The 27,350-nt window shown below is 49.0% G+C and overlaps 1 protein-coding gene across 3 annotated transcripts in view; it reads right to left on the bottom strand.

Annotated features, from left to right (window-relative positions):
• The window catches only part of BCAS4 (breast carcinoma amplified sequence 4), an 89,540-nt gene that overhangs the window by 46,168 nt on the left and 16,022 nt on the right, over positions 1-27,350 (bottom strand). For 2 of the 3 annotated variants that reach the window (XM_033186730.1, XM_033186732.1), the window contains exons 2-3: positions 16,039-16,110; positions 2,436-2,537 (exon numbers count right to left, since the gene is read on the bottom strand). In XM_033186730.1, the coding sequence (XP_033042621.1) occupies positions 2,436-2,537; positions 16,039-16,110 (174 nt within the window). The remainder of the gene's footprint in view (positions 1-2,435; positions 2,538-16,038; positions 16,111-27,350) is intronic. The other variant, XM_033186731.1, reaches the window with a different exon arrangement.

The raw sequence follows: 27,350 nt of genomic DNA, 5'->3' as shown, positions 1-27,350 counted from the left end.
AGAGGGAGGCAGGAGGGCCAGCAACAGAGAGACAGGAAGATGTCACTCCATGGGCTTTGAAGTGGGAGGCAGGGGCCACGAGCTGAGGAATGCAGGCAGTGCTAGAATCTGGAAAAGGCAGGAAAAAAGGCAAGGAAAGGCAAAGATTCTCCCCAGAGCCTCCGGAAGGGGCCAACCTGCCACCACCTTGACTTTAGCCCCATAAGGCACATTTTGAGCTTCTGACTTCCAGAACTATAAGATAATAAATGTGTGTTGTGGATGAGTGCAGTGGCTCATGCCTGTAATCCCAGCACTTTGGGAGGCTGAGGTGGGCAGATCCTTTGAGCTCGGGAGTTCAAGAGCAGCCTAGCCAACATGGCAAAACCTTGTCTACTAAAAAAACAAAAATTAGCCGGACGTGGTGGCAGGTGCCTGTAATCCCAGTTACTTGGGAGGCTGAGGCAGGAGAATCACTCGAACTCAGGAGGCAGAGGTTGCAGAGAGCCGAGATCATGCCACTGCACTACAGCCAGGGCTACAGAGTGAGACTCCGTCTCAAAAAAAAAAAAAAAAAAGTGTTGTTTTCTTTTCTTCTTCTTTTTTTAAAATTGGGCAGCCTCCTAAGACAGGGTGGGCTCAGAGAGGCTCCTGGGTGTTGTTTTAAGCCACTAAGTTCATGGTAATTTCTCCCAGCAGCGATAGGAGGCCAATGTGGTAATACCCTGCTGAGGGTCTCTCCTGGCCCTCAGTCAATATCAATGGACTGAACGCTCAGAAAGGAACGGTCCTGACAGCTGGGCCGGCCCAGGCCAGGCGAGAACCAAGCTGCAAGTCTTCACATTTTCTTTCCTCTTTCAAACGTGTGAAATAAAATTCAAATGAATCAGCTATTCCAAGGGCAAAGTTTTAATTATATTCCTGCTTCATTCTCTGCTGACAAGAATGTTAATTCTCTGCTAACTCCGTGCTGACAGCCACGCCTGCTCCCTCCCTCTGCAGCTTGGGAGGGGCTCACATTCCCTCTGGCCAGGTGACTATGACACAACCGCAAGGTCCTCTCAGCCTCCCAGTCCTCTGCTGTGCACGGAGCCAGGGTCCCAAGCCTAGGGGCCCAGGTGGATGAAGAGCGTCTGCACCGGCACATATGGGCTGGAGTCCTGGCTTGATGTAACTAGTAGTGTGACCCCAGAGAAGCAGCTGACCTTGCAAAGCTTATGCTCCTCTTCCAGGAGACGGGGGCAGTGAGGGGACTGACTCTGCAGTGCAGCAAGGAGGAAATGAGATGCCATGCATCTTAGCCAGGCGAGTAAAAGATGGGTGAGCTACGTCAGTGGTAAGGCAAGAGGGCATGGTGAGGACTGTGGAAAACTGGAGAGCCCATGCCCTTTTGAGGAGCAGCAGCCACCAGCTCCATCCATTTTTTTTTCCAGACAGTCTTGCTCTGTTGCCCAGGCTGGAGTGCAGTGGTGCGATCTTGGCTCACTGCAACCTCTGCCTCCCAGGTTCAAGTGATTCTTGTGCCTCAGCCTCCTCAGTGTGTGCCACCACACGCAGTTGATTTTCATATTTTTAGTAGAGACAGGGTTTCACCAGGTTGGCCAGGGTGGTTTGGAACTCTTGGCCTCGATTGATTCACCCGCCTCAGCCTCCCAAAGTGCTAGGATTACAGGTGTGAGCCACCACGCCCAGCCTCCATCCATTCTTGCAAGAACACTGCAAGAATGCAACCCAGGGCCTGGAAATGTTCTCGCTCTCAATTTGGGTCATCATCACATGATGTCGATATATGTAAAAATTCACTAAATTACATACTTAGGCGTGTATACATTATATATTTATTTATGCCTTGAAACATAAACAGATTAAAGTATTTAAGGAAATGTGGGCCCAGGGTTATCAAAGTTTCTGAATTTTCAAAAGCTTAAAATGCAGATTTTTATATAAAGCACCCTGATTTTAAATGTTGGAAACAAATTCTTTTTTTTCTTTTTGAGACAGGATCTTGCTCTATCGCCCAGGCTGGAGTACAGTGGCACAATCAAGGCTCACGGTAGCCACGACCTCCTGGGCTTAAGCCATCCTCCTACCTCAGCCTCCCAAGTAGCTGGGACTAGAGGCATGCACCCACCACACCTGACTAGTTCTGTATTTTTGGTAGAGATGGGGTTTTGCCATGTTGCTGGTCTCAAACTCCTGGGCTCAAGCGATCCTTCCACATTGGCTTCCCAAAATGCTGGGATTACAGGCATGAGCCACTGCACCTGGCCTGGAAACAAATTCTTACTTGTGGTTTTTTCAAAATATCACTTGAGTGCAGACCCCCCAACTGCCACCACCAACCCCCTGCATTGGGCATAATGCCTGCATATTCAAGGCCAGATCGGCGTCTTCCAGGAAAAGGGAAAAGCCAGATCAGGTTCACAGCCTCAGAACCTTCGTTTGCCTAGACGCACCTCTAGCCGGTCCACTTTGGCGTAGATGCCACGCATTTCTGTCAGTTTGGCCTTAAGGACTGGGATGTTTTCCTCCAGGATCTGTGAAGTATCACTCCTGATCTGCAAGGAACAAAACAGCTCATCAGGCCTTCTGACCCGTCACTGTGTCCTCCTGCCTGCCTCAGAGGTCGGCCAGGGTCTACGCAGACCCCACCGATGGCTGAGGTGCCAGGTGGCATCCTGCGCCAGACAGGCCCAAGAACAACCCAGAGCCCCAGGGGAGGACCAACCTCATTGCCTCTGCAGACCCAGACCTACCCAGGTATTATTTACTGAACCACAAATTAATCACTTCCCCACCAACCACCCAGCAACACCAGTCCCAAACTAAATATCTTCATTTTCTAAACCACTGAACTGGAGCAAATGGAAAGAATCAGAATCTCTTCTCTAAACCAAAGTCAAAGTCAGTCCAGTTTTCATTGCACTGGAATATTCACAAGCTGATCATTACAATTCATATTCATTAATAATGTTAATGAAAACCACAACTCTCATGTATCAGATGCTTCCGACATGCAGGCTTGTCCTAAGTACTTCCTTGCACCATCTCCTTGAGTTATCATTTTCTTCTGCTTGCAAGGGTTCCAAAAGTGAACTGTATGAAGCCACATATCTTTCCCTTGATCACTGAAATCAGACGCCGATGGTTCCTTTTTCCTTCAGAACCCAAGGACCAAGCCTAACTCTTCTGTGTGTGTGAGAGAGAATAAGAGATTCCACTTTCACGTTATCACATCCTCGCTGTGCAAAAAAGGCCATATATTCATGGCTCTCAAATTCTGGGGAGCGGCCGGCCATGGTGGCTCACGCCTTTAATCCCAGAACTTTGGGAGGCTGAGGTAGGTGGATCACCTGAGGTCAGGAGTTCAAGACCAGCCTGGCCAACATGGTGAAACCCTGTCTCTACTAAAAATACAAAAATTAGCCAGGCATAGAGCACAGACGTCTAATCTCAGCTACTCGGGAGGCTGAGGTGGGAGAATTGCTTGAACCCGGGAGGTGGAGGTTGCAGTGAGCCAAGATCGAGCCATTGCACTCCAGCCTAGGTGACAGAGTGAAACTCCATCTCAAAAAAGAAAAAAACAAAATTCTGGGGGAGCAACTAAATCTCCTTGGGGAAGCCTTTCAAACACTGATTCTGATTCCCCGCCTCTCCTAGTTTGAGAATCTGCATTTTCAGCCAACACTCTGAGGCAACATTGGAATAGGAATCTGGGGACCACTGTTACAGAAACACCAGTGGGGCACAGCAGGAGCTGGACTAAGGATTCAGGCTAGTGTTTAAATTTAGCCCTACCCACCATGAGCTCTGTGACCTTGGGCAACTCACTGCACCTCTCTGAGCCCTCCTTTGCTCACTGGGACAGTGGTGAGATGATGATGGTCCTTTCGCTGGGATGCTGAGGATGAGCTGTTTAGCACAGTGCTGGCGTGGAGTGTGGAGGCGGCTTCTGACGTGCTCCCCGGGGTCTCACCCTCCTGGTATCCTCACCCTCAGGTAATCTCCTCCCCTAGATTTTGGGCTAGGCCTAGTGGCTTTAGTTTGCTTGTTTGTTTTTTGAGACTGAGTCTGGCTCTGTTGCCCAGGCTGGAGTGAAGTGGTGCAATCTCAGCTCACTGTAACCTCTGCCTCCCAGGTTCAAGTGATTCTCCTGCCTCAGCCTCCTGAGTAGCTGGGACCACAGGTGCGCACCACCATGCCCGGGTAGTTTTTGTATTTTAGTGGAGACAGGGTTTCACCACGTTGGCCAGGTTGGTTTTGAACTTCTGACCTCAAGCAATCCACCTGCCTCGGCCTCCCAAAGAGCTGGGATTATAGGGGTGAGTCACCACTCCTGGCCCTAAATTTTTATTAAAAAAAATTTTTTTTGAAAACTGTAACTATTTTTCCTCCTCTTTCTGCCTAAGTATATCAGACTTCTCGTGGTTATCATGAAAATCTGCTCCCACCTCTGTTCAGAATGATAATTTCCCCCTTGCCCTGGGTTTCCTGAGACCTTCGCCCCATTGCTCTTTATGTGTAAAACCAAACTCCTCCATGCCTCTCCCCACGCCTAGCCCTCTGCTGGTCACAGCACCGCCATCTCTCTGGGCATCTAGCTCTAGGTGTCCAGTGTCCTCAGGGATACTCGTTTTTCATGCCCTGATCCCACAAGGTCAAAGATCAGCCCTGAGAGGGTGGCATGTGGTATCAGGCTGCCCGGCCTAAGCCCCTGCCCCACTGTTCTCCACTATGACACGAGGCTGGTCCCCTATCCTCCCTGGGCCTCGGTTTCCTCATCTCATATTTTGATGAAAAAAAAAATTTGCAGGCTGGACACAGTGGCTTACACCTGTAATCCCAGCAGTTTGGGAGGCCAAGGCGGGCAGATCACCTGAGGTGAGGAGTTCAAGAGTAGCCATAGCCAAAATGGAGAAACCCTGTCTCTAATAAAAATACAAAAGTTAGCTGGGTGTGATGGCACGTGCCTGTAGTCCCAGCTACTCAGGAGGCTGAGGCACGAGAATTGCTTGAACCCGGGAAATGGAGGTTGCAGTGAGCCAAGGTGGTGCCACTGCACTCCAGCCTGGGTGACAGTGCAAGACCCTGTCTCTAAAACAAACAAAAATTCAAGTGGGACTCCCATGAGAAATGGCTGATTCTAGGACTGAGCTGAGTCTGGAGCATCTTGTAGCCCAGAAAGCAAGAAAGTGTTCCACAAAATAAAGGATGAGATGGGGCTTACCCAAGAGACACAGAAGCCAACCTGCAGAATGAAATGGCCAAAGCTGGGACAAGCTGAGCAACAAAAAATTAACATCGCATTAGATCATAGCTCAAAGTACAAAGTAAACGTGCACAAGCCTATTGTGGGAAACGGCAAATTCCACTGGAGAAAGCCGCGGGCACCACCTTATGCAGGTTCACATCCATGATGCCACGTGGGCATCGGGTACCCTCTGATGGGATGTGATAAGACTCCTCCTCCTCTGTGGTGATCATTCCACAAATTCCTATCTCCAGTCTAACCACATGAAAAACGTCACAAAAATCGAGGGACCTTCTGTGCAACACCTGACCAGCATGCCTCGAAACTGCACAAGTGATGAAAAGCAAGGTAAGACTGAAACTGTCACAGGCTGGCAAAGACTAAGGAGATGTGACAATCTCGTGCCATGTGGCACCTTAGACTGGATCCTGGAACAGAAAGACGACATTCATGGGAAACTGGTGACATGAAAACAAACTGTGGAGTTCAGTGAATAGCAACATACCAATGCTGGTTTGTTTTTTTTTTTTTTGGAGGGGGTGTTTTTTGTTGTTGTTGTTGTTTTTTATAGGGTCTTGCTTTGTCACCCAGGCTGGAGTGCAGTGGCGCGATCATGGCTCGTTGCAGCCTCGACCTCCTGGGCTCAAACAATTCTCCAGCCTCAGCCTCTTGAATAGTTGGGACTATAGCTGTCCACCACCATGCCCAGCTAATTTTTTATCTTTTGTAGAGACAGGGTTTCACTGTGTTGTTCAGGCTGGTCTTGAACACCTGGCCTCAAGCTATCCTCCTGCCTCAATCCAAAGTGCTGGGTTTACAGGCGTCAGCCATTGTGCCTGGCCCCTCAGTACTGACAAATGTACCATGGTGATGTGAGATGTTAACAGTGGGGGCCAGGAACACAAGACCAGCCTGGACAACATAGCGAGGCACTATCTCCATTAAAAAATTAAAAATGTATTTTAGGCCGGGCGTGGTGGCTCAAGCCTGTAATCCCAGCACTTTGGGAGGCCGAGATGGGCGGATCACGAGGTCTGGAGATCGAGACCATCCTGGCTAACACAGTGAAACCTCGTCTCTACTAAAAAAATACAAAAAACTAGCCGGGCGAGGTGACGGGCGCCTGTAGTCCCAGCTACTTGGGAGGCTGAGGCAGGAGAATGGCGTAAACCCGGGAGACAGAGCTTGCAGTGAGCCGAGATCCGGCCACTGCACTCCAGCCTGGGCGACAGAGTGAGACTCCGTCTCAAAAAAAAAAAAAAATGTATTTTAAAAAATTTAGGGTTAATATGGCAACTCTCTGAACAATCTTTGCAACTTTTCTGTAAATATAAACTATTCAAAAATAAAAAATACATAAATGTAGTTTTAAAAATTCAAGTAATTAACTCTGAATCTACAGCTTCCCTTAAGTCAGCAGCTTTGGCAATGATGGGCCTGAGTCTCCCCAGGCAGCAAAGGCCGAGGCTGCTCCCTCCAGATGGGCCTGAGTGCTGGGGTTTCCACAGTCATCACCCCTCCCCACTGTCTCACCCCAGCTCCACGCTCTGCCTGGCTCCAGCATTTGTTACCAGTGACAGGGAAAAGTCCTCAGTCTCCTCCCTTTCTTCCCCAAGGCCGGATTTCTAGAGAGAAGCTCATTCCTCAACAAGGCTAAACTTGGAGAAAATCACCCTGATGTAGCAAAGAGCAGATAATTAATTCCAGGGCAAGGTCAGAACACGGGAGAGCAAACCTGAATCTATCTTTCTGTTAATTTCTAAAGAAACAAACTGGGGGAGGGGTGAGAATGAGTTTGGGGGTATGGGCTGGGATTGGCAACCTACAGGAGACAAAGTGGCAGAAAGGAGATTCAGGGACCACCCTCGCCCCCTAAATCCCAAAGAACTGGGAACAAAGAAGTCTCTTCTCTTTTTTTTTTTCCTTATTTTTATTTGTTTATTTTTTTGTTTATTTATTATTTTTTTTTTTTTGAGATGAGTCTCACTCTCCCAGACTGGAGTGCAGTGGCACCATCTCTGCTCACTGCAACCTCTGCACCCAGATTCAAGTGATTCTCCTGCCTCAGCCTCCCGAGTAGCTGGGATTACAGGCACCCGCCACCACACCTGGCTAATTTTTGTATTTTTAGTAGAGAAGGGGTTTCACCATGTTGGCCAGACTGATCTTGAACTCCTGACCTCAAGTGATCCACCCACCTTGGCTTCCCAAAGTGCTGGAATTACAGGCGTGAGCCATGGCGCCCGGCCTCTTATTTTATTTTTAGAGAAATCCCTTCTCTGATGCAGCTTCTCCAATGGCTGAAACCAAAGGCAACAGGGAACTGTTTGTACCTGCCCAGAGGTTTACCCAGAGGTAGTTACTCAGAATGAGGGGCCAGGGAGGGCAATCCCAGGGGCTGAAAGACCCCAAACCTTACCCTTGGTTCCACCCTGGGCTGGGAACCATAAAAGAAACTTTAGGGCCAGGTACAGGGGCTCACACTTGTAATCCCAATTCTTTGGGAGGCTGAGGTGAGAGGATCACTGGAGGCCAGGAGTTCAAGACCAGTCTGGGCAACATAGTGAGGCACCATCTCGATTTAAAAAATTAAAAATTTATGGCCGGGCGCGGTGGCTCAAGCCTGTAATCCCAGCACTTTGGGAGGCCGAGACGGGTGGATCACGAGGTCAGGAGATCGAGACCATCCTGGCTAACAGGGTGAAACCCCGTCTCTACTAAAAAATACAAAAACTAGCCGGGCAAGGTGGCGGGCGCCTGTAGTCCCAGCTACTCGGGAGGCTGAGGCAGGAGAATGGCGTAAACCCGGGAGGCGGAGCTTGCAGTGAACTGAGATCTGGCCACTGCACTCCAGTCCCGGCGACAGAGCGAGACTCCGCCTCAAAAAAAAAAAAAAAAAAAAAAAAAAAAAAAAAATTTATTAAAGGGCCGGGCGCGGTGGCTCAAGCCTGTAATCCCAGCACTTTGGGAGGCCGAGACGGGCGGATCACAAGGTCAGGAGATTGAGACCATCCTGGCTAACACGGTGAAACCCCGTCTCTACTAAAAAATACAAAAACTAGCCGGGCGAGGTGGCGGGCGCCTGTAGTCCCAGCTACTCGGGAGGCTGAGGCAGGAGAATGGCGTGAACCCAGGAGGCGGAGCTTGCAGTGAGCTGAGATCCGGCCACTGCACTCCAGCTTGGGCGACAGAGCAAGACTCCGTCTCAAAAAAAAAAAAAAAGAAAAAAAAAAATTTATTAAAGGAAAAAACAGAACTGTAGGGTTAACGTAGGTCCAGTTTAGAGGGGCATGATACCAACAGAGCACACTCCATGACCTCTCACTGTGTGCTGGGAACAGGCCCTGTGAGGCAAGAAATATTTCTTCTTCAACCTTATTTTATGGGAGATAAAACTGAGGCTCAGGGAAACTAAATGAGCTGGCCCAAGGTCACAAAGCCAGAAAGTGGGAGAGGGAGGATTCCAATCCACATGGGCCTGAGGCCACCCTTCCTAATACCAGAGGTCTACAGATGTCGTTCCATCGGGCCAACGCAGTGTCAGCCCAACCATGCCTAAAAAAAAGTAAAACCAAACCAGATGCCAAGATATCCAAGTCAGGATATTTCCCTTAGAAACCCAGATCTTGGGCCGGGCGCGGTGGCTCAAGCCTGTAATCCCAGCACTTTGGGAGGCCGAGACGGGCGGATCACGAGGTCAGGAGATCGAGACCATCCTGGTGAACACGGTGAAACCCCGTCTCTACTAAAAAAATACAAAAAACTAGCCGGGCGAGGTGGCGGGCGCCTGTAGTCCCAGCTACTCGGGAGGCTGAGGCAGGAGAATGGCGTAAACCCGGGAGGCGGAGCTTGCAGTGAGCTGAGATCCGGCCACTGCACTCCAGCCCGGGAGATAGAGCGAGACTCCGTCTCAAAAAAAAAAAAAAAAAAAAAAAAGAAACCCAGATCTTGGCCGGGCACGGTGGCTCAAGCCTGTAATCCCAGCACTTTGGGAGGCCGAGGCGGCGGATCACGAGGTCAGAGATCGAGACCATCCTGGCTAATACGGTGAAACCCCGTCTCTACTAAAAAAATACAAAAAACTAGCCGGGCGAGGTGGCGGGCGCCTGTAGTCCCAGCTACTCGGGAGGCTGAGGCAGGAGAATGGCGTAAACCCGGGAGGCGGAGCTTGCAGTGAGCTGAGATCCGGCCACTGCACTCCAGCCCGGGAGATAGAGCGAGACTCCGTCTCAAAAAAAAAAAAAAAAAAAAAAAGAAACCCAGATCTCTGGCTTCTTGTGAAAAATCAGAAGACCTGGCCACACTGAGCCCATGTTCCACATGGCAACAATCAGCTGGAGCTGAGTGACAGCTGCCACTTTTGTTAACCCCAGTCCCCTTCACTCCCTACAGTCTCCCCAACATGGAATCCATGGCTACCCAGAGGAGCACTTTCTTCTTATGGAAGAGTCAAAAGAAAAGTGGCAAATTTTTCACCTCCAACTCACTTCTCATCACATTACAGGTGTTTACATTGGCGCGCCTTGGGGTACGCTCTGAGAAGAGCAGAGAGATTTCAATGAAGAAGCCTCCATGCTCTAGAGCCTCTGTCAGGACAAACACCCAACCAGGTGTGCTAGCCTGGGGGGGTCCCAGACCCTTCCCCCAACTATCCTCCCACCTCTCCAGAGCTGGTCTCCAGAGCCCAGAAGTCTGGGCAGCAGGTGCTGAGGTCATCACAGAGCAAAGTCATCTGTCCAGAATGATTCAGGGCCCCTAGGAAGGAGAGCCAAACACACTCGACCCGAGAACACGCACCCACGCCAAATGCAACTGCTGGGCCAAGGCCAACAGGAAATGTTCTCCATTTATGTGAGCGAAGTAAGAGTCTGCTCCTTGGCAGAAGGTGGGCCCAAGGCCACTGGAGTCTCAGAGGGAGCAGACAAGCTACCCAAACCCCACAGGGCACTGAGCTGAAAGGCTTTACAAATCCAGCCTTACTGTGGATAACTTCATCAGCGTCATGCCCCTCTGGTGCTTTGGTAATAACGATGATGGCATTAGTTGCTACCATTTATTAGTCATTTAATAAATAGCAGGTACTGTGCTCAGCAACGATCTAAGTGACACAAAGGAAAGGGCACAGCTCATAAGTGGAACAGCTTGAGGAATCCACACATATGTTTACATCTGTGTAACCACCACCCAGACTAAAATATAGAATATTTCATCACCCCGTAAGGCCTCCTGCAGGCCATGACTACCCTCCCCAGACCAACCACTACTGGACTTAGACCACCCATAGATTAGTTCTGCCTGTTGCTGAACTTCAGAGTAGTGGAATGACACAGAATGTATTCTTGTGTCAAGCTTTTCTTTTTAAATTTATTATTATTATTTAAAAATAAAGATGGGGTTTCCCTATGTTGCCCAGGCTGGTCTCAAACTCCTGAGCTCAAGCAGCCCTTCCAGTTTGTCCTCCCAGAGAACTGGAATTACAGGTGTGAGCCATCATGCCTGGCCATGACTTCTTTTGCTCCATATCACATGTGTGAGATCATCTCTGTTGCTGTGTATAGCAGTCAATTCTTTTTCATTGCTGTGTAGTATTCCAATATATGCATAAACAACAGTTGCTTTACTCATTCTACTGCAGATGGACATTTGGGTTGTTTACAGTTTGGAGTATCACGAATAAGGCTTCTTTTTTTGGGGGGGGATGGAGTCTCACTCTGTCACCTAGGCTGGAGTGCAGTGGCACGATCTCAGCTCATTGCAACTTCTGCCTCCCGGGTTCAAGTGATTCTCCTGCCTCAGCTTCCCGAGTAGCTGGGACTACAGGTGCATGCTACTGCACCCGACTAATTTTTGTATTTTTAGTAGAGATAGGGTTTCGCCATGTTGGCCAGGCTGGTCTTGAACTCCTGACCTCAGGAGATCCACCTGCCTCAGCCTCCCAAAGTGCTGGGGTTACAGGTGTGAGCTACCATGCCCAGCAAATAAGGCTTCTATGAACATTTGTGTGTGAATCTTTGTGTGGTTTGGGCACTTGTTTTCATTCCTTATTGGTAATGACAAGGGCTAAAATTGCTGGGATGTAGGTTAAGCACATGTTCATCTTTGTGAGAGGCTGGGTGCGGTGGTTCACGCCTGTAATCCCAGCACTTTGGGAGGCTGAGGTGGGCGGATCACTTGAGGTCAGGAGTTTGAGATCAGCCTGGCCAACATGGTGAAACCCCATCTCTACTAAAAATACAAAAAATGGCCAGGCGTGGTGGTGGGCACCTGTAATCCCAACTACTCAGGCACAAGAATCGCTTGAACCCAGGAGACGGAGGTTGCAATGAGCTGAGATAGCGCCACTGCACTACAGCCTGGGTAACAGAGTGAGACTGTGTCTCCGAAAAAACAAAACAAAACAAAAAAACCTGTAAGAAACTGCCAAGCTGTTTTTCAAAGTGGCTGTGGGTTTTTTTTCATTTCTACCAGCAATGTATCGGAGCTTCGTTGCTCTCCATCCTTGCCAACACTCGGTATTTTGGTGGTTTTTAAGATCTAGCCATTCTAGTGGGTGTAAAGCACACATCTCTGCCTCATCTATCCCTTACAGTAACTCTTTGGAGATGGAAACTATTTGTAGTGGATTAAGGATGGCCACAAACTCCTTAATTCCTTCCATGAAGGGGTAGAATACAGGTTCTCTCCCCTGATTCTGGCTGGGCTGTGTAACTGCTTTGACCAATAAACTACAACAGAAGTGACACTGTGTCAATTTCCACACTCAGGCCTCAAGACATGTGGCAGCTTCCCTCCTGCCCATTGGACTGCTTGCTCTGGGGAGGTCAAACAGCCATGCTACGAGGAAGCCCACGCCAGCCATATGGAGAGCATGCACGAGAAAGTTACACCAACCAGCCCCAGCCAGCCCAGCCCAGGTACCAGACAAGTGATGAAGGAGCCAGCTTCGACTCAAATGAGCTGAGTCCTCTGTGCCCTGCTCCAGCCCACAGAATAAATGGGTGGTTGTTCTACATCACGAAATTTTTGGGTAGTTTGACACAGCAATAGACAATCAGAACCAATGTCTTCATTTTATGGAGGAAAAAATAAAGGTTCAGAGAGGTAATGTGACGTGTCCATGGCCCTACAGTGGGAGGAATCAGAATGTGAAGTGCCAGCAACTGGCATTATATCAAATGTCAAAAGAGGTCCCAGAACAAAGGGGTGAATTTCAGTGACAGGGAGTGATCAGGATAGGCTAGTGGAAGAACTAATAGAGCAGACAGGAAGCTGGATTTTGATTTCTAACAGCCCAATTTTATCAGAAAGGAAGTGGCTTCTCTCTAAACCGTGCAGCCCAGGGCCTGCCTTCTCTCGGACGTGTAAATTGATCAAACAGTGTTTCTGAAGACCGAGGCAGGGACCTGGGGGGACAGTGGTCCATGGTGTGACATCACCTGCCCCTAGAGGACCCTACTCATCCCTAGCTTGGATTTCAAAGCAGCTCTTAAAGAGAAAAAGAGGCCCCAAGCTAGGGCTGATCACCGGACACCTCTCTCTGCAGTCAGGTAGTCCCACAGCACACAGCAAACATACCAGGTAAGCCAAGCGTGAAGCTCTAGGGGCCAAGAGGATTTCTAGAATATAAATGGCATCGGCACAGCGTGCCCATGCAGGGGCTGTAAGCTCAAACACCCCCAGGGGTCCCAAAAGCGTCACATATTTGCAGAACTGGCTGGGCATATCCTGTCAACACAGACACATGGGAAGAGACTGCTTCCAAAAGGATGAATGTTCTCTTCCATTTCTTGGAACACGGGATCCTCTTGGTCTGGCTTTATTTTCCCACTTTCAGTAGGGTCAAAAGAACACAGAAACATCATCTATCAAAAATACACAAGCACGTGGCGGCTGTGGAGTCAGGAAGGCTCCCCGGGGGCAGCCGGCACTGCAGCAAGCTGGAAAGCACATTCGCTGCCCACAGCAGGCGGTCGCTTGCTTGCCACGTGACATGGTGGCCGACACTTGCTAGGTAGGAATGAGTACCCCAGGAGGGCCAGATCTTTGCTTTCCTGAGAGAAACCAGAACTCCAGATTTTTCACATGAAATTCTAAAAATGTCACAAGCTAATGCCTTTTTTTTCCCCCCCAGAAACATCAAATTATCTGCAGGCAGGATTGGACCTGTGGGTCATCTGTGTGTGGCCGCAGGATTAAATCTTTCCATGAAGCATCTCCAGGCTTCGAGTGAGGAGGACCTGCCCGATGCTGCCTGCAATCTTGAGTCTCCTGGCAACACAGACACACACTCCCCACCACAGGAAGCTGCGATGGTTTTTCAGGGCTGGGCCACATGGGTCTCTCTCTACCTGTCCACATGGACTCCTGCCCCCAGCCCTCTTCAGGCTGATGCTGGGTCTCCTTGCACAGAATGTCCACGTGGATGACGGGATGGGATTTGAGAACAAAGGTGTCCCTGGAGCATCCATCCACACCATCCTCCCAACCTGCCTTCCCTGCTTGCAGCCACGATCCTCCACCCGGTGCCCAGCCACACCACATCCCTGGCCTCCCCACCATTGCACAGGCTGGTCCCTCTGCCTGAATGCCCTCCTTACCAATCTGTTGAATTCTTTGTTTCTCCTTCCAGTCCCAGATTCATTACCACCTGTTCTACAAAGCCTTCCCAATTTCCTAGGCAGGACTTAACACCCCTGGCTCTGGAATCCCTTTACACCTTGACCTTACCTTCACGACAGCACTGTAGCATGGGATGGCACCAACTGGTACCCAAATCAGCCTCCCCACGTACACTGGGGCTTGGTGGGGATGGAGATGGACTGAACTGTCTCTGCCTACTCAAGCTTATCACGGAGCCCATTCCTGAGAAAGTGCCCAATACAGCCAGGCGTGGTGGCTCACGCCTATAATCCATCCCAGCACTTTGGGAGGCTGAGGCGGGAGGATCGCTTAAGGCCAAGAGTTCGAGACTAGCCTGGTCAACATGGTAAAACCCCATCTCTACTAAAAATACAAAAATTAGCCGGGCGTGGTGGCGCATGTTTGTAATCCCAGCTACTCGGGAGGCTGAGGCAGGAGAATCACTTGAACCCGGGAGGCAGAGGTTGCAATGAGCTGAGATCGCATCATTGTACTCCAGCCTGGGGGACAGAGCGAGACTCTGTCTCGAAAGGAAGGAAGGAAGGGAGGGAGGGAGGGAGGGAAAGACAGACAGAAGGAGAGAGGGAGAGGGAGAGGGAGAGGGAGAGGGAGAGGGAGAGGGAGAGAGAGAGAGAGAGAGAGAGAGAGAAGAGAGAGAGAGAGAGAGAGAGAGAGAGAGAGAGAGCGCGCGAGCGAGAGCGAGCCCAATGCATGGTGGTAAAGAAAGGACAATCCAGGCTATTAAAAGCCTGTCTTGTTACCTGGCTCCCACCTGGACCCACATCTGAACATAAAACTTGACTCAAGAGAAGAAACCACATAGTTCCTCTTGGGATTTCTGCTGTGACCCTAGAAGCTGGGCCGAGGTCTGCTGAATATACAGGGATGACTCAGTGCCTGCTGTCTAGGGTGGCTTTGTGCCGGGCACAAAGGAAGGTGTTCAATGAACACCTGGGGCTGCTGTTACTGTTACTCCCTTGGGTTCTCACAAACACTCTCAGGGTCCAGACACGGTGCTTCTCAGGGACATAAACGCATACCACTGGGCCCAGGTGGGCAGGCTTCCTCCATTCTGGGGAGACACAGGGCCTGGTCACAACATGGAGCACTTTGGGCCTCCAGGCAGATACCTCAAGCCCAGGTTACTGGCTTGCCTCTAACAAGCTTGGGAGCTTCTAGAAAATTCTATCAGTGCTCCCGGGGGCTCCTCACCTGGCTGGCAGCAATCCTGGGAACACTGGGATCTAGAAACAATTTTTCTTTTCTTTTCTCTGTTTCTTTTTTGAGACACAATCTTGATCTATCACCTAAGCTGGAGTGCAGTGGTGCAATCTCAGCTCACTGCAACCTCCACCTTTTGGGTTCAAGCAATTCTCCTGCCTCAGCCTCCTGAGTAGCTGAGATTACAGATGCCTACAACCACACCAGCTAATTTTTGTATTTTTGGTAGAGCCAGGGTTTCACCATGTTGGTCAGGCTGGTCTTGAACTCCTGACCTCAGGTGATCTGCCCGCCTCGGCCTCCCAAAGTGCTGGGATTACAGGTGTGAGCCACTGCACCCAGCCTCTAGAGGCAATTTCTAGAGACTCTGGCTTGGGAGGCCTTGTCTTCTGGGCCATTGTCTTCTATCTTCCACCTCAATCAGGCTAGGAGATTTGGGCCAACCAGGCAGAGTAAGAGGTAAAAGCAGAGAGAACAGAAGGATTCAAGAAGGAACTCGATGCCCAACTCCACTGCGGGCTATGGCCCGGGCAAGAGGCTCCTCCTAGGCCTCACAGGCCTGAAGCCATTTCCTGGCTGTCTCCATGTTTGCACAGGGGACGGTGCAGAGCTGAGGAAAGTTAAATATAGTCTAGTGTCCCCGCTGAACGGCTCCCTGCATCGGTGCCCGAGAGTGCCACCTTGTGGTCCACTCCTGGCTCCTCTGCGGAATAAAAACCATCTGGGGAAAGGACGAGATCAAGATGGCCGCCTCAGGAAGCACTTGGGGTTGAGAGTGAGAGAGAGAGAGAAGGGAGCGTTTGCACGTGGTTTTCCTCTCAGCGCTGGCTGCTGCCCCATTCCTTCTGGTTGCTAACTCACCACCAAAATGGCTTCCCCAGAAAACTCCAGCAAGGGCCCGAAGTCTGGCCTGGGCCTAAATCCACGCCTCCCAGGCAGCCACTCACCAGGTCAGCCAGGCTGCAAAACTCTTCCAGCCTGAGGAGCATGCCCTCGATGGTCTCCTCCACCTCCTTCGCCTGAAAAAGAGACGACATCCTGGAGATTAGCAAGTGGTTTCCAGGGAGACAAACACCCTTCATTTTTTTTTTTTTTTAAAGCAAACTAAGTCTTAGGATTATGTGCCCAGTTCCTGCTCGACCTCCTTCCACTGCCTCCTTTGAAAGAGCAATAAACGGGCAGCAGTCCTGGCACCCATCACAGAGGACTGGTTAAAGCCATCACGGCCTCTCCATTCTACACAGCTTTCAAAAGAGACAAGATCAACAAATACAGGAAATAAGCTACCCTTACCCTCCACATTGTACAGATGAGGCTCAGAGAGGTGGGGTAGCCTGCTCAAGATCACAAGGTTAACAAACAGCATGGGGCAAGAATCCTAATCCAGATGGAGTCCACAGCCTCACAGCCTGCTCTAATAAACACAGTGGCCCTGGTGATACCCCGGAGAGGAAAAGCAAGCTGCAGACAGTGCCAGATACAAACCATACCAAAAAAATGTCTGAGGCGGGCAGATCACCTGAGGTCAGGAGTTTGAGACCAGCCTGACCAACATGGTGAAACCCCATCTCTACTAAAAATACAAAAATTAGCCAGGCATGGTGGTATGTGCCCATAGTCACAGGCTGAGGCTGGAGAATCACTTGAACCTGGGAGGCAGAGGCGCAGTGAGCCGAGATCCCACCACTGCACTCCAGCCTGGGCAACAGAGCGAGACTCCGTCTCAAAAAAAAAAAAAAAAAGTACATGTCTCCACAGGGAAACGCCTGGAATGATATGTGCCAAACTGCTAATAGTTAAGAGATGTGCTTATACTAAAACAATTATTTGTTGTTTATCTGAAATTCACATTCAACTGGGCGTCCCATAGTTTCTTTGGAAACCCTATTAATAGGGCTTACTTAGCTCTGGGCAGGAGGAGTTGGGAAAGGGACTCTGACAAGGGAAACTTGAATTTTTTATGTTATGTAAAGGGTCCGTGGCCAGGAGCAGTGGCTCATGCCTGTAGTCCCAACATTTTGGGAGTCCGAGGCAGGAAGATCACTGAAGTCCAGGAATTTGAGACCAGTCTGGGCAACATGGTGAGGCTCCGTCCCTTTAAAAAAAAAAAATTTGGCCGGGTGCAGTGGCTCACACCTGTAATCCCAGCACTTTGGGAGGCTGAGGTGGGTGGATCACGAGGTCAGGAGATCGAGACCATCCTAGCCAACATGGTAAAACCCCGTCTCTACTAAAAATATGAAAATTAGCCAAGTGTGGTACACCCCTGTAGTCCCAGCTCCTCAGGAGACTGAGGCAGGACAATCTCTTGAACCCAGGAGGTGGAGGCTGCAGTGAGCCACTGCACTCCAGCCTGGGTGACACAATGAGATTCCATCTCAAAAAAAAAAAAAAATTAGCCAGGCATGGTGGTGCATGTCTGTAGTCCCAACTACCCAGGAGGCTGAGGCTGCAGTGAGCAGAGTGATTGCACCACTGCACTCCAGGCTGGGCGACAGAGTGAGAACTTGTCTTTAAAAAAAAAGAGAAGAAGAAAAAACACCCAGTCATCAGGCCGGACATTAAAATACATGAGTGAAGCAGGCCATCGGGGTTGTGGTGATCTCAGAGGTGCTCATCCAGTCCTCCAGCTGCTGGCCACTAGCCTCCATCAGGAAACGCAGGCCCGGAGCTACCAGATTTTCCATTTTCCAAGAGAAGCCAGAAATCCTAATTTGATAGGAAATGCCTCAATGTTTAAACATGGGAACACATTAAAAAAAACCCTTTAATGCCCCACAAATGAAGCCAATCACGAACGTGCAAAGGGTCTGCCAGTGTACAACTGCTTCATGCACTTCTGTAAAAATTAGGGAAATAATCAGGGGTTTGGCCAGGTGTAGTGGCTCACGCCTGTAATCCCAACACTTTGGGAGGCCAAGGCGGGCCAATCATCCGAGGCCAGGAGTTTGAGACCAGCCTGACCAACATGGCGAAACCCCGTCTCTACTAAAAATACAAAACCGGAAGCGATGGCATGCGTCTGTAGTCCCAGCTACTCAGGAGGCTGAGGCAAGAGGACTACTTGAACCCGGAAGGAGGAGGTTGCAGTGAGCCGAGATCGTGCCACTGTACTCCAGCCTGGGTGACCGAGCAAGATCTGTCTTAAAAAAAAAAAAAAATTAGGGTTTTTCCCCCCCCAAGTATCTACTACCTTTATGACTTCTAAAATACCAGTTTCTGTTGTTATTTTTGTAATGGCCAGCATGCAGGAAGAAAGTTCACCCAGCACATGATCTCCTTTCCCACCCAGCACATGTGGCCTCCTTTTCCCAGGCCACACCGTCCTGCTCCAGGGAGGCGTGCTCAGGGTTTCTGGGCAGGCCTAGTCCCTGCCTCCTGCACCTGAAGGCTCCCTCACCACCCACTTGTCCCCAGAGAACTGTTTATATAGCACCAGTTCCTGCTGCTTCCAGCATGAGCCATCTCCACCACAACAAAATAAACGACTGCGCAAAAAAACATCTTTCAGGCTGGAGTATAAATAGTACCAAGTTGCAATTTTAAACTCTGCAACCTTCATCTCACAGCTGGGACTATTTCTGTGCCTCAATGCGGGAGAGGGGAGAGAAGACTCGGAAAAAGAAAGATCATCCCCTCACCCAACCCGCAAATTAAATTACAATGAGAAAATGTCATTATCGCACTAAGGGAGAAAGGATGGAGCCAAGAGGTCACTGTGGTGGGAGGAGAAGGTTGGTTGTTCTTTCTGATCCAGGGGAAAGAGAAGAGTGGGGCACAGCCGGTGATGGAGAGATCCTGGGGGTGCAGGTGCTCATAATGCAGACCTGGGTCCAGATGCGCTTAAGAACACACAACCTGCATGGGAGGCCACGGAAGCCCACACCCCAGCTGGGTGGGATGCCTCCTTCCCAAGATGTGTCTGCAGCCCTGTGTTTTAGGAAGCGCATCACAACCCATCCTGGCCTGCTCAGGAAGGGCATGGCGTGGTCACGGCACTGCTGGGTTCACCTTACCCTCTGCCAGTCATGTAGCTGGAACCCAATGGCTTAACCTCTGCATTTCACTGCTGCTGGATCCCCTGTGAAAGGAACCATCATGCCCGTTTGGCAGAATGCTCAGGAGGTTAACCTGACATCACAGATGTGGTTAACAGAGTGCTGACACACAATAGGTGCGTGATAAGGGGTTGCTTTCCATAGCTCGATTCCTCGCTTTTTTGTATTTTAATTTTTGTAGAGACAGGGGTCTCACTATGTTGCCCAGGCTGGTCTCAAGCTCCTGGCCTCATGCAATCCTCCTGCCTCAGCCTCCCAAAGTACTGAGATTATAGGCATGAGCCACTGCACCCACCCAATCTCTCTTACCATAGAACAAAAACAAGGACTAGGCACTGTATTTGAATTACTTCATTCACTTCCCACAAGAACCCTATGCAGTAGGTGCTACTATTTCCCTCTTTTTTTTTTTTTTTTTTTTTTGGAGGCGGAGTCTCGCTCTGTCGCCCGGACTGGAGTGCAGTGGCCGGATCTCAGCTCACTGCAAGCTCCGCCTCCCGGGTTTACGCCATTCTCCTGCCTCAGCCTCCCGAGTAGCTGGGACTACAGGCGCCTGCCACCTCGCCCGGCTAGTTTTTGTATTTTTAGTAGAGACGGGGTTTCACCGTGTTCGCCAGGATGGTCTCGATCTCCTGACCTCGTGATCCGCCCGTCTCGGCCTCCCAAAGTGCTGGGATTACAGGCTTGAGCCACCGCGCCCGGCCTTATTTCCCTCTTTTTATGGATTGAGAAACAGAGGATCAGAGAGGTTAAGTCCCTTGCTCAAGCTCACACAGCTAATAAATATTGAAGCCAGAATTTGACCCTGAGCACTCTAACTCCAGAGCTAGAATGTGTAATAAGATGTTCTTTGGGGCTGGGTACAGTGGCTCACGCCTGTCATCCCAACACTGGGAGGCTGAGGTCAGAGGATCACTTGAGCCCAGGAGTTCCAGTCCAGCTTGGGCAATGGGGGGAAAGTCTGTCTCTCTAAAAATAAAAAGAAAACTAGCTGGGCACGGTGGTGCACACCTGTGTGGTCTGGGTGTCCTTGAGAGGCTGAGGTGGGAGGGTCACTTGGGCCTAGGAGGTTGAGGCTACAGTGAGCTGTGATGCGTCACTGCACTCCTGGGTGACAGAGCGAGATCATCTCAAAACAAAAACAAGATGCTCTTGGGGAAGGTTAGAAATGTGTCCCGTTCATTGCTGCTTGTCAGCTACCGTCAGTCCTCCACCTCACCCCCTGGTACCTAGGGAGGTTCCCAAAAGCAGGAGGGAGCAAAGTGAGCATTTGCCGACTGTCTGGTCAGCAAAGGGAGAAACAAGCCTGACCAACCAACAGGAAGAAACATTCCCAACCAACAGGAAGGCGCTCAGGATAAGCCAGCCCACCATGCCCACAAATCATCCATGGGGCAATTTTCTCTCAAGATTATCCCCTAAGTGGCCTCAGAAATGAGAGTCCTGCAGGCTGCAGCCCACGTGCCTTTTTAACCAGCCTGTGAGCAGATGAATGCCCTCGCTGTTCTTTGCAACCCCCTGGGCATAAACTGCTCCACTCAGAGGGGAAGGAGGCGAGAGGCTCACTTTAAGTGACATTCAAGGAAGGACCAGTGGAGATAGTGAGTGTTTTTTTTTTAAACAAACACCTGCAAATCATGGTTTTCACTGTCTTTTCCCACATCCCCTTTTCTCACAAAGTGGCAGTGCAAACTTCCCAGCTGGGAATGCCCAGACATTGAAGAGGGGCTGGCCCTGCTCACCAAGGGGCTGGCACAAAAAAAAAAAAACCACCAAAAAGGTCCCCACCCATTATCTTCTCTAACTCAACAAATGGAAACTCCATCGTCCCCTTGCTCAGGCCAAATACTTCAGAGCACTCTCAACTCTTCTCTCCCACCTCCCACCCCAACCAATCTGCCAGCCAATCCTCTCAGTTCTACCTTCAAAATGTCTCTACCCAAATCCAACCACTTCACTCTCTCTCCCATACAACCAAGCACCATGGCGCACGGCACCATTGTCTCTTGCTAGGACTGTTGCAGTAGCCTGCTCACTGATCCCAGCTTCCTGTTCTCACTGCCCTTCAATCTACTCTGTGCAGTCCTGTTAAAACAAAAGCCCTGGCCAGGCGCAGTGGCTCACGCCTGTAATCCTAGCACTTTGGGAGGCCGAGGCGGGCAGATCACGAGGTCAGGAGATTGAGACCATCCTGGCTAACACGGTGAAACCTGTCTCTACTAAAAAATACAAAAAAATTAGCTGGGCATGGTGGTGGGCGCCTGTAGTCCCAGCTACTCGGGAGGCTGAGGCAGGAGAATGGCGTGAACCTGGGAGGCGGAGCTTGCAGTGAGCCGAGATCACGCCACTGCACTCCAGCCTGGGCAACAGAGCGAGACTGTCTCAAAAAAAAAAAAAAAAACCAAAAGCCCTCCCCGCCCCAGATCCTCCACTGTACCACTTTGCACTCACAGGGATGGCTGCAATCACAAAAATGGAAAATGATGAGGGCTGGCAAGGATGTGGAGGAACTGGAAGCCTCACACACTGCTGGTGGGAAGGGTACAATTGTGCAGCTGCTCTGAAAACCAGTCCAGCATCTCCTTAGAAGGAACACAGAGTCACCTTATGATCAAGCAATATGCCCACCACTTTGTCCCAGAACTTTGGGAGGCCGAGGCAGGCAGATCACTTAAGCGCAAGAGTTCAAGACCATCCTGGGCAACATAGTGAGACACCGTCTCAAAAAAAAAAAAAAAAAAAAAAAAAATACAAAAATTAGCCGGACATGGTGGTATGTGCCTGTATTCCCAGCTACTTAGGAGGCTGGGGTGGGAGAAGCACTTGAGCCCAGAAGATCAAGGTTGCTATGAGCCGTGATAGCACCACTGCACTCCAGCCTGGACGACAAAGCAAGACCCTATCTCAAAAAAATAAAAATAAAAATAAATAAAAAAGAAATGAAAACATATGCTCTCACAAAAACTTGTACCATATTCATGACAGTCAAAAGTAGAAAAGGCTGGGTGTGGTGGCTCACGCCTGTAATCCCAACACTTTGGAAGGCCAAGGCAGGCAGGTCACTTGAGTCAGGAGTTCGAGATCAGCCTGGCCAACATGGCGAAACCCCGTCTCTACTAAAACTACAAAAATGAGCCGGGTGTAGTGGCACAAGCCTGTAGTCCCAGCTCCTTGGGAGGCTGAGGCACAGAATTGCTTGGGGAACCCGGGAGGCGGAGTCTGCAGCGAGCTAAGATTGCGCCACCCCACTCTAGCCTGGGAGACAGGGCAAGACTCCATCTCAATTAAAAAAAAAAAAAAAGTGTAAACAATCCAATGTCCATAAAGTGATGAATGAACAAACAAAATGTGGTGTATCCATAAAATAGAGTATCATTTGTCCATAAAAAGTAATGGAGCACTGGCACGCACTACAACATGGATGATCCTTGCAAACATGATGCTAAGTGAGAGAAGCCAGGCACAAAAGGTCACGCATGACATGATTCCACTTACAAGAAATGTCCAGGCTGGGCACAGTGGCTCATGCCTATAATCCCAGCACTTTGGAAGGCCAAGGCAGGCAGATCACTTGAGGTCAGGAGTTTGAGACCAGCCTGGCCAATATGGCAAAACCCTGTCTCTACTAAAACTACAAAAATTAGCCAGGCGTGGTGGCACGAGCCTGTAGTCCCAACTACTTGGGAGGCTGAGACACAAGAATCGCTTGAACCCTGGAGGTGGAGGTTGCAGTGAGCCAAGATCGTACCACTGCACTCCAGCCTGGGCAAGAGAGCAAGATTCCATCTAGAAAGAAAAGAAGGAAGGGAGGGAGGGAGGAAATGTCCAGAGATAGGCAAATCCACAGAGACAGAAAGAAATAGATTCGTGGTTGCCCCTCTGCATGGAGTGGCAGGGAGAGGAGAAGAGGGAATAACTGCTAATGGTGATGGGGTTTCTTTTTTGGGTCATAGAAATGTTCTGGAATTAGGTCATGGTGATGTCTGCACAACACAGCAAATATACTAAAAGCCAACAAACTATATACTTTTAAATCATAAATTTATACATGAATTATATACCAATTGTTTTTTTTCTTAGAGACAGGGTCTCATTCTGTCATCCAGGCTAGAGTGCAGTGGTAGGACCATAGCTCACTACAGCCTCCAACTCCTGGGCCCCAGGGATCCTCCCGCCTCAGCTTCATGAGTAGCTGGGACTAGAGATGGGCACCACCATGCCTGGCTTCAATTTTTTAAGAGTCCTCCCTCATCTTCCACCTACTCAGAAAACACCTAATGGGGGCCTCCCCAGCCCTACCCCATCTGGAGCCTCCGCCTCCCCCTGATCTCACTGCCTGTTGCTTACCCCCACCCACAACACTAGCCACAGCCTCACCGCAGGGCCTTTGCACCTGCTGTTCCCTTTACTGGTGAACGTTGTCTCTCACTTCCTTCTAGCTTTTGCTCAAATAGTTCTTCCAGGTGAGGCTTTCCCTGACCCTGTAGCTCCCCTACTCCCAGTCCTCCTGCCCCAATTTACTTTTCTCTTTAGCATTTATCACCATCTAATGTACTATCTATTTTTCTCAACTTGTTTCCTGTCATCTTCCCCACCAGAATGAAACCTCTGGGGGACACAGGTTTTTGTCTATTTTATTTGTCTTTCAATTCCCAGAGCCTAGAACAAAGTCTGGCAAATAATAAGTACTTGTGTTTCAGAGGCGGCCCTCTAACTCCCTCCCATCCCACATGTGCTTTTGCAAAAGGACCTTGCATCTCCTCCAGTGAAGAGGTGGGATCCAATCCTTCCCACCCCCGAATCTGGGCTGGCCTATGGCTTGCTTAGACCAATAGGATGTGCTGGGAGCAAGACTCTGTGACTCCCAGGTCTAGGCCTCGAGAGACCTCAAAGCTTCTGATTCACCCTCCGGTAAGCCAGAAGCCACATAAGGAAGTTCAGGCAGTACCACAGGGCAACTAGATTCAATAACAACTTAACTGTACATTTTAAAATAAGTTAGAGGTCCTAGCCAGAGCAATCAGACAAGAGAAAGAAATAAAGGACATCCAAACTGGTAAAGAGGAAGTCAAACTGTCACTATTTGCTGATGACATGATCGTATACCTAGAAAACCCTAAAGACTCCTCCAAAAAGCTCCTACAACTGGTGAATGAATTCAGCCAAGTTTCAGGATATAAAAACCAATGCACACACATCAGTAGACTGCTATACACCAACTGCAACCAAACGGAGAATCAAATCAAGAATTCAACTTCTTTTGCAACAGCTGCAAAAATTAAATTTTTAGGAATTTAACCAAGGAGGTAAAAGACTTCTACAAAGAAAACTACAAAACACTGATGAAAGAAATCATTGACAACACAAACAAATGGAAACACATCCCATGCTCATGGATGGGTAGAATCAATATTGTGAAAATGACCATACTGCCAAAATATATCTACAAATTCAATGCAATTCCCATCAAAATACCACCATCGTTCTTCACGAACTAGAAAAAGACAATCCTAAAATTCATATGGAACCAAAAAAAGAGCCTGCACAGCCAAAGCAAACTAAACAAAAAGAACAAATCTGGAGGCATCACATTACCTGATTTCAAAATATACTATAAAGGCTGGGCGCGGTGGCTCACGCCTATAATCCCAGCACTTTGGGAGGCTGAGGCAGGTGGATCACTTAAGGTTAGGAGTTCAAGACTAGCCTGGCCAACATGGTGAAACCACGTCTCTACTAAAATACAAAAATCAGCCAGCCGTGGTAGCGCACACCTGTACTCCCAGCTACTGGGGAGGCTGAAGCAGGAGAATCGCTTGAACCCAGGAGGCTGATGTTGCAGTGAGCCAAGATCGCCCCATTGCACTCCAGCCTGGGCAACAAGAGTGAAACTCTGTTTCAAACAATAAAAAAAATTTGAAAAAATGTTTAAAAAATAGGCACATAGGCCAATGGAATAGAACAGAGAAATAAACCCAAATACTTACAGCCAACTGATCTTTGACAAAGCAAACAAAAACATAAAGTGGAGAAAGGACACCCTAGTCAACAAATGGTGCTGGGATAACCGGCCAGCCGCATGTAGGAGAATGAAACTGGATCCTCATCTCTCACCTTAAACAAAAAATCAACTCAAGATGGATCAAACACTTAAATCTAAGACCTGAAACCATAAAAATTCTAGAAGATACCATTGGAAAAACCCTTCTAGACATTGGCTTAGGCAAAGACTTCATGACCAAGACCCCGAAAGCAAATGCAATAAAAACAAAGATAAATAGATGGGACTTAATTAAACTAAAAAGCTTCTGCACAGCAAAAGAAATAATCAGCAGAGTAAACATACAAACCACAGAGTGGGAGAAAATCTTCACAATCTATGCATTTGACAAGGGATTAACATCCAGAATACTAAGCAAGAAAAAACAATCCCATCAAAAAGTGGGCTGAGGACAATTCTCAAAACAAGATATACAAGTGGCCAGCAAACACATGAAAAAATGCTCAACATCACTAATGATCAAGGAAATGCAAATCAAAACCACAATGCGATACTACCTTACTCCTGCAAGAATGGCCATAATCAAAAAATTAAAAAATCATAGATGTTGGCATGGATGCGGTGAAAAGGAACACTTTTACACTGTTAGTGGGAATGTAAACACTTCTACACTGTTAGCAGGGATGTAAACTAGTACAATCACTATGGAAAACAGTGTGAGATTCCTTAAAGAACTAAAAGTAGATCTACCATTTGATCCAGCAATCCCACTCCTGGGTATCTTGAAGTTATTATATGAAAAAGATACTTGCACATGCATGTTTATTGCACCACAATTAGCAATTGCAAAACTATGGAACCAGCCCAAATGCCTATCAGTAAACAAGTGGATAAAGAATATGTGGCATATATACATACAGATACCATGGAATACAACTCAATCATAAAATGAAACGAAATAATGGCATTTGCAGCAGCCTGGATGGAAATGGAGACCATTATTCAAGTGAAGTAACTCAGAAATGGAAAAGCAAGCATCATATGTTCTCACTTGTTAAGTGGGAGCTAAGCTGTGAGGATGCAAAGGCATACAAATGATACAACGGACTTTGGGGACTTAGAAGAAAGGGTGGGAGGTAGGTGAGGGATAAAAGACTGCACTTTGGTTACCATGTACTCTACTTAGGTGATGGTTGCTGCACCAAAATCTCAGAAATCACTAAAGAACTTATTCATGTAACCAAACACCACCTGTTCCCCAAAAACCTATTGAAATTAAAAAATAAAATAACTTAAAGTCCAGGCATAGTGGCCCATGCCTGTAATCCCAGCACTTTAGAAGGCTGAGGCAGGCAGATCACTTGAGATCAGGAGTTCAAGACCAGCCTGGGCAACATGGTGAAACCCCATCTCTACAAAAAAAATACAAAAATTAGCTGGGTGTGGTGACACATGCCTGTAGTCCCAGCTACCTGGGAGGCTGGGGTGGAAGGATCGCTTGAGGCCAGGAAGTGGAGGGTGCAGTGAGCAAAGATTCTGTCACTGCACTCCAGCCTAGCTGACAGAGTAAGGTCCTGTCTTAAAAAAAGAAAATAACATAACTTAAAGAGTATAATTGGGCTGGGTACGGTGGCTCACGCCTGTAATCCCAGCACTTTTTGAAGCCAAGGCAGGCAGATCACCTGAGGTCAGGAGTTCAAGACCAATCTGGCCAACATGGTGAAACCCCATCTCTACTAAAAATACAAAAATTAGCCGCGTGTGGTGGTGTGCGCCTGTAATCCCAGCTATTTGGGAGGCTGAGGCACAAGAATCTTTTTTTTTTTTTTTTGAGACGGAGTCGTGCTCTGTCACCCAGGCTGGAGTGCTGTGGCCGGATCTCAGCTCACTGCAAGCTCTGCCTCCCAGGTTCACGCCATTCTCCTGCCTCAGCCTCCCGGGTGGCTGGGACCACAGGCGCCGCCACCTCGCTTGGCTAGTTTTTTGTAGTTTTTAGTAGAGACGGGGTTTCACCGTGTTAGCCAGGATGGTCTCGATCTCCTGACCTCGTGATCCGCCCGTCTCGGCCTCCCAAAGTGCTGGGATTACAGGCTTGAGCCACCGCGCCCGGCCCTACAAGAATCATTTGAACCCAAGAGGTGGAGGTTGCAGTGAGCCAAGATCATGCCACTGCGCTCCAGCGTGGGCAACAGAGTGAGAC

The sequence above is a fragment of the Trachypithecus francoisi genome, unplaced genomic scaffold (genome assembly GCF_009764315.1).
Source record: "Trachypithecus francoisi isolate TF-2019V2 unplaced genomic scaffold, Tfra_2.0 Lachesis_group21, whole genome shotgun sequence".
In the NCBI taxonomy this organism is placed as follows: domain Eukaryota; kingdom Metazoa; phylum Chordata; class Mammalia; order Primates; family Cercopithecidae; genus Trachypithecus; species Trachypithecus francoisi.
This window is presented reverse-complemented; position numbering and strand designations above follow the sequence as displayed.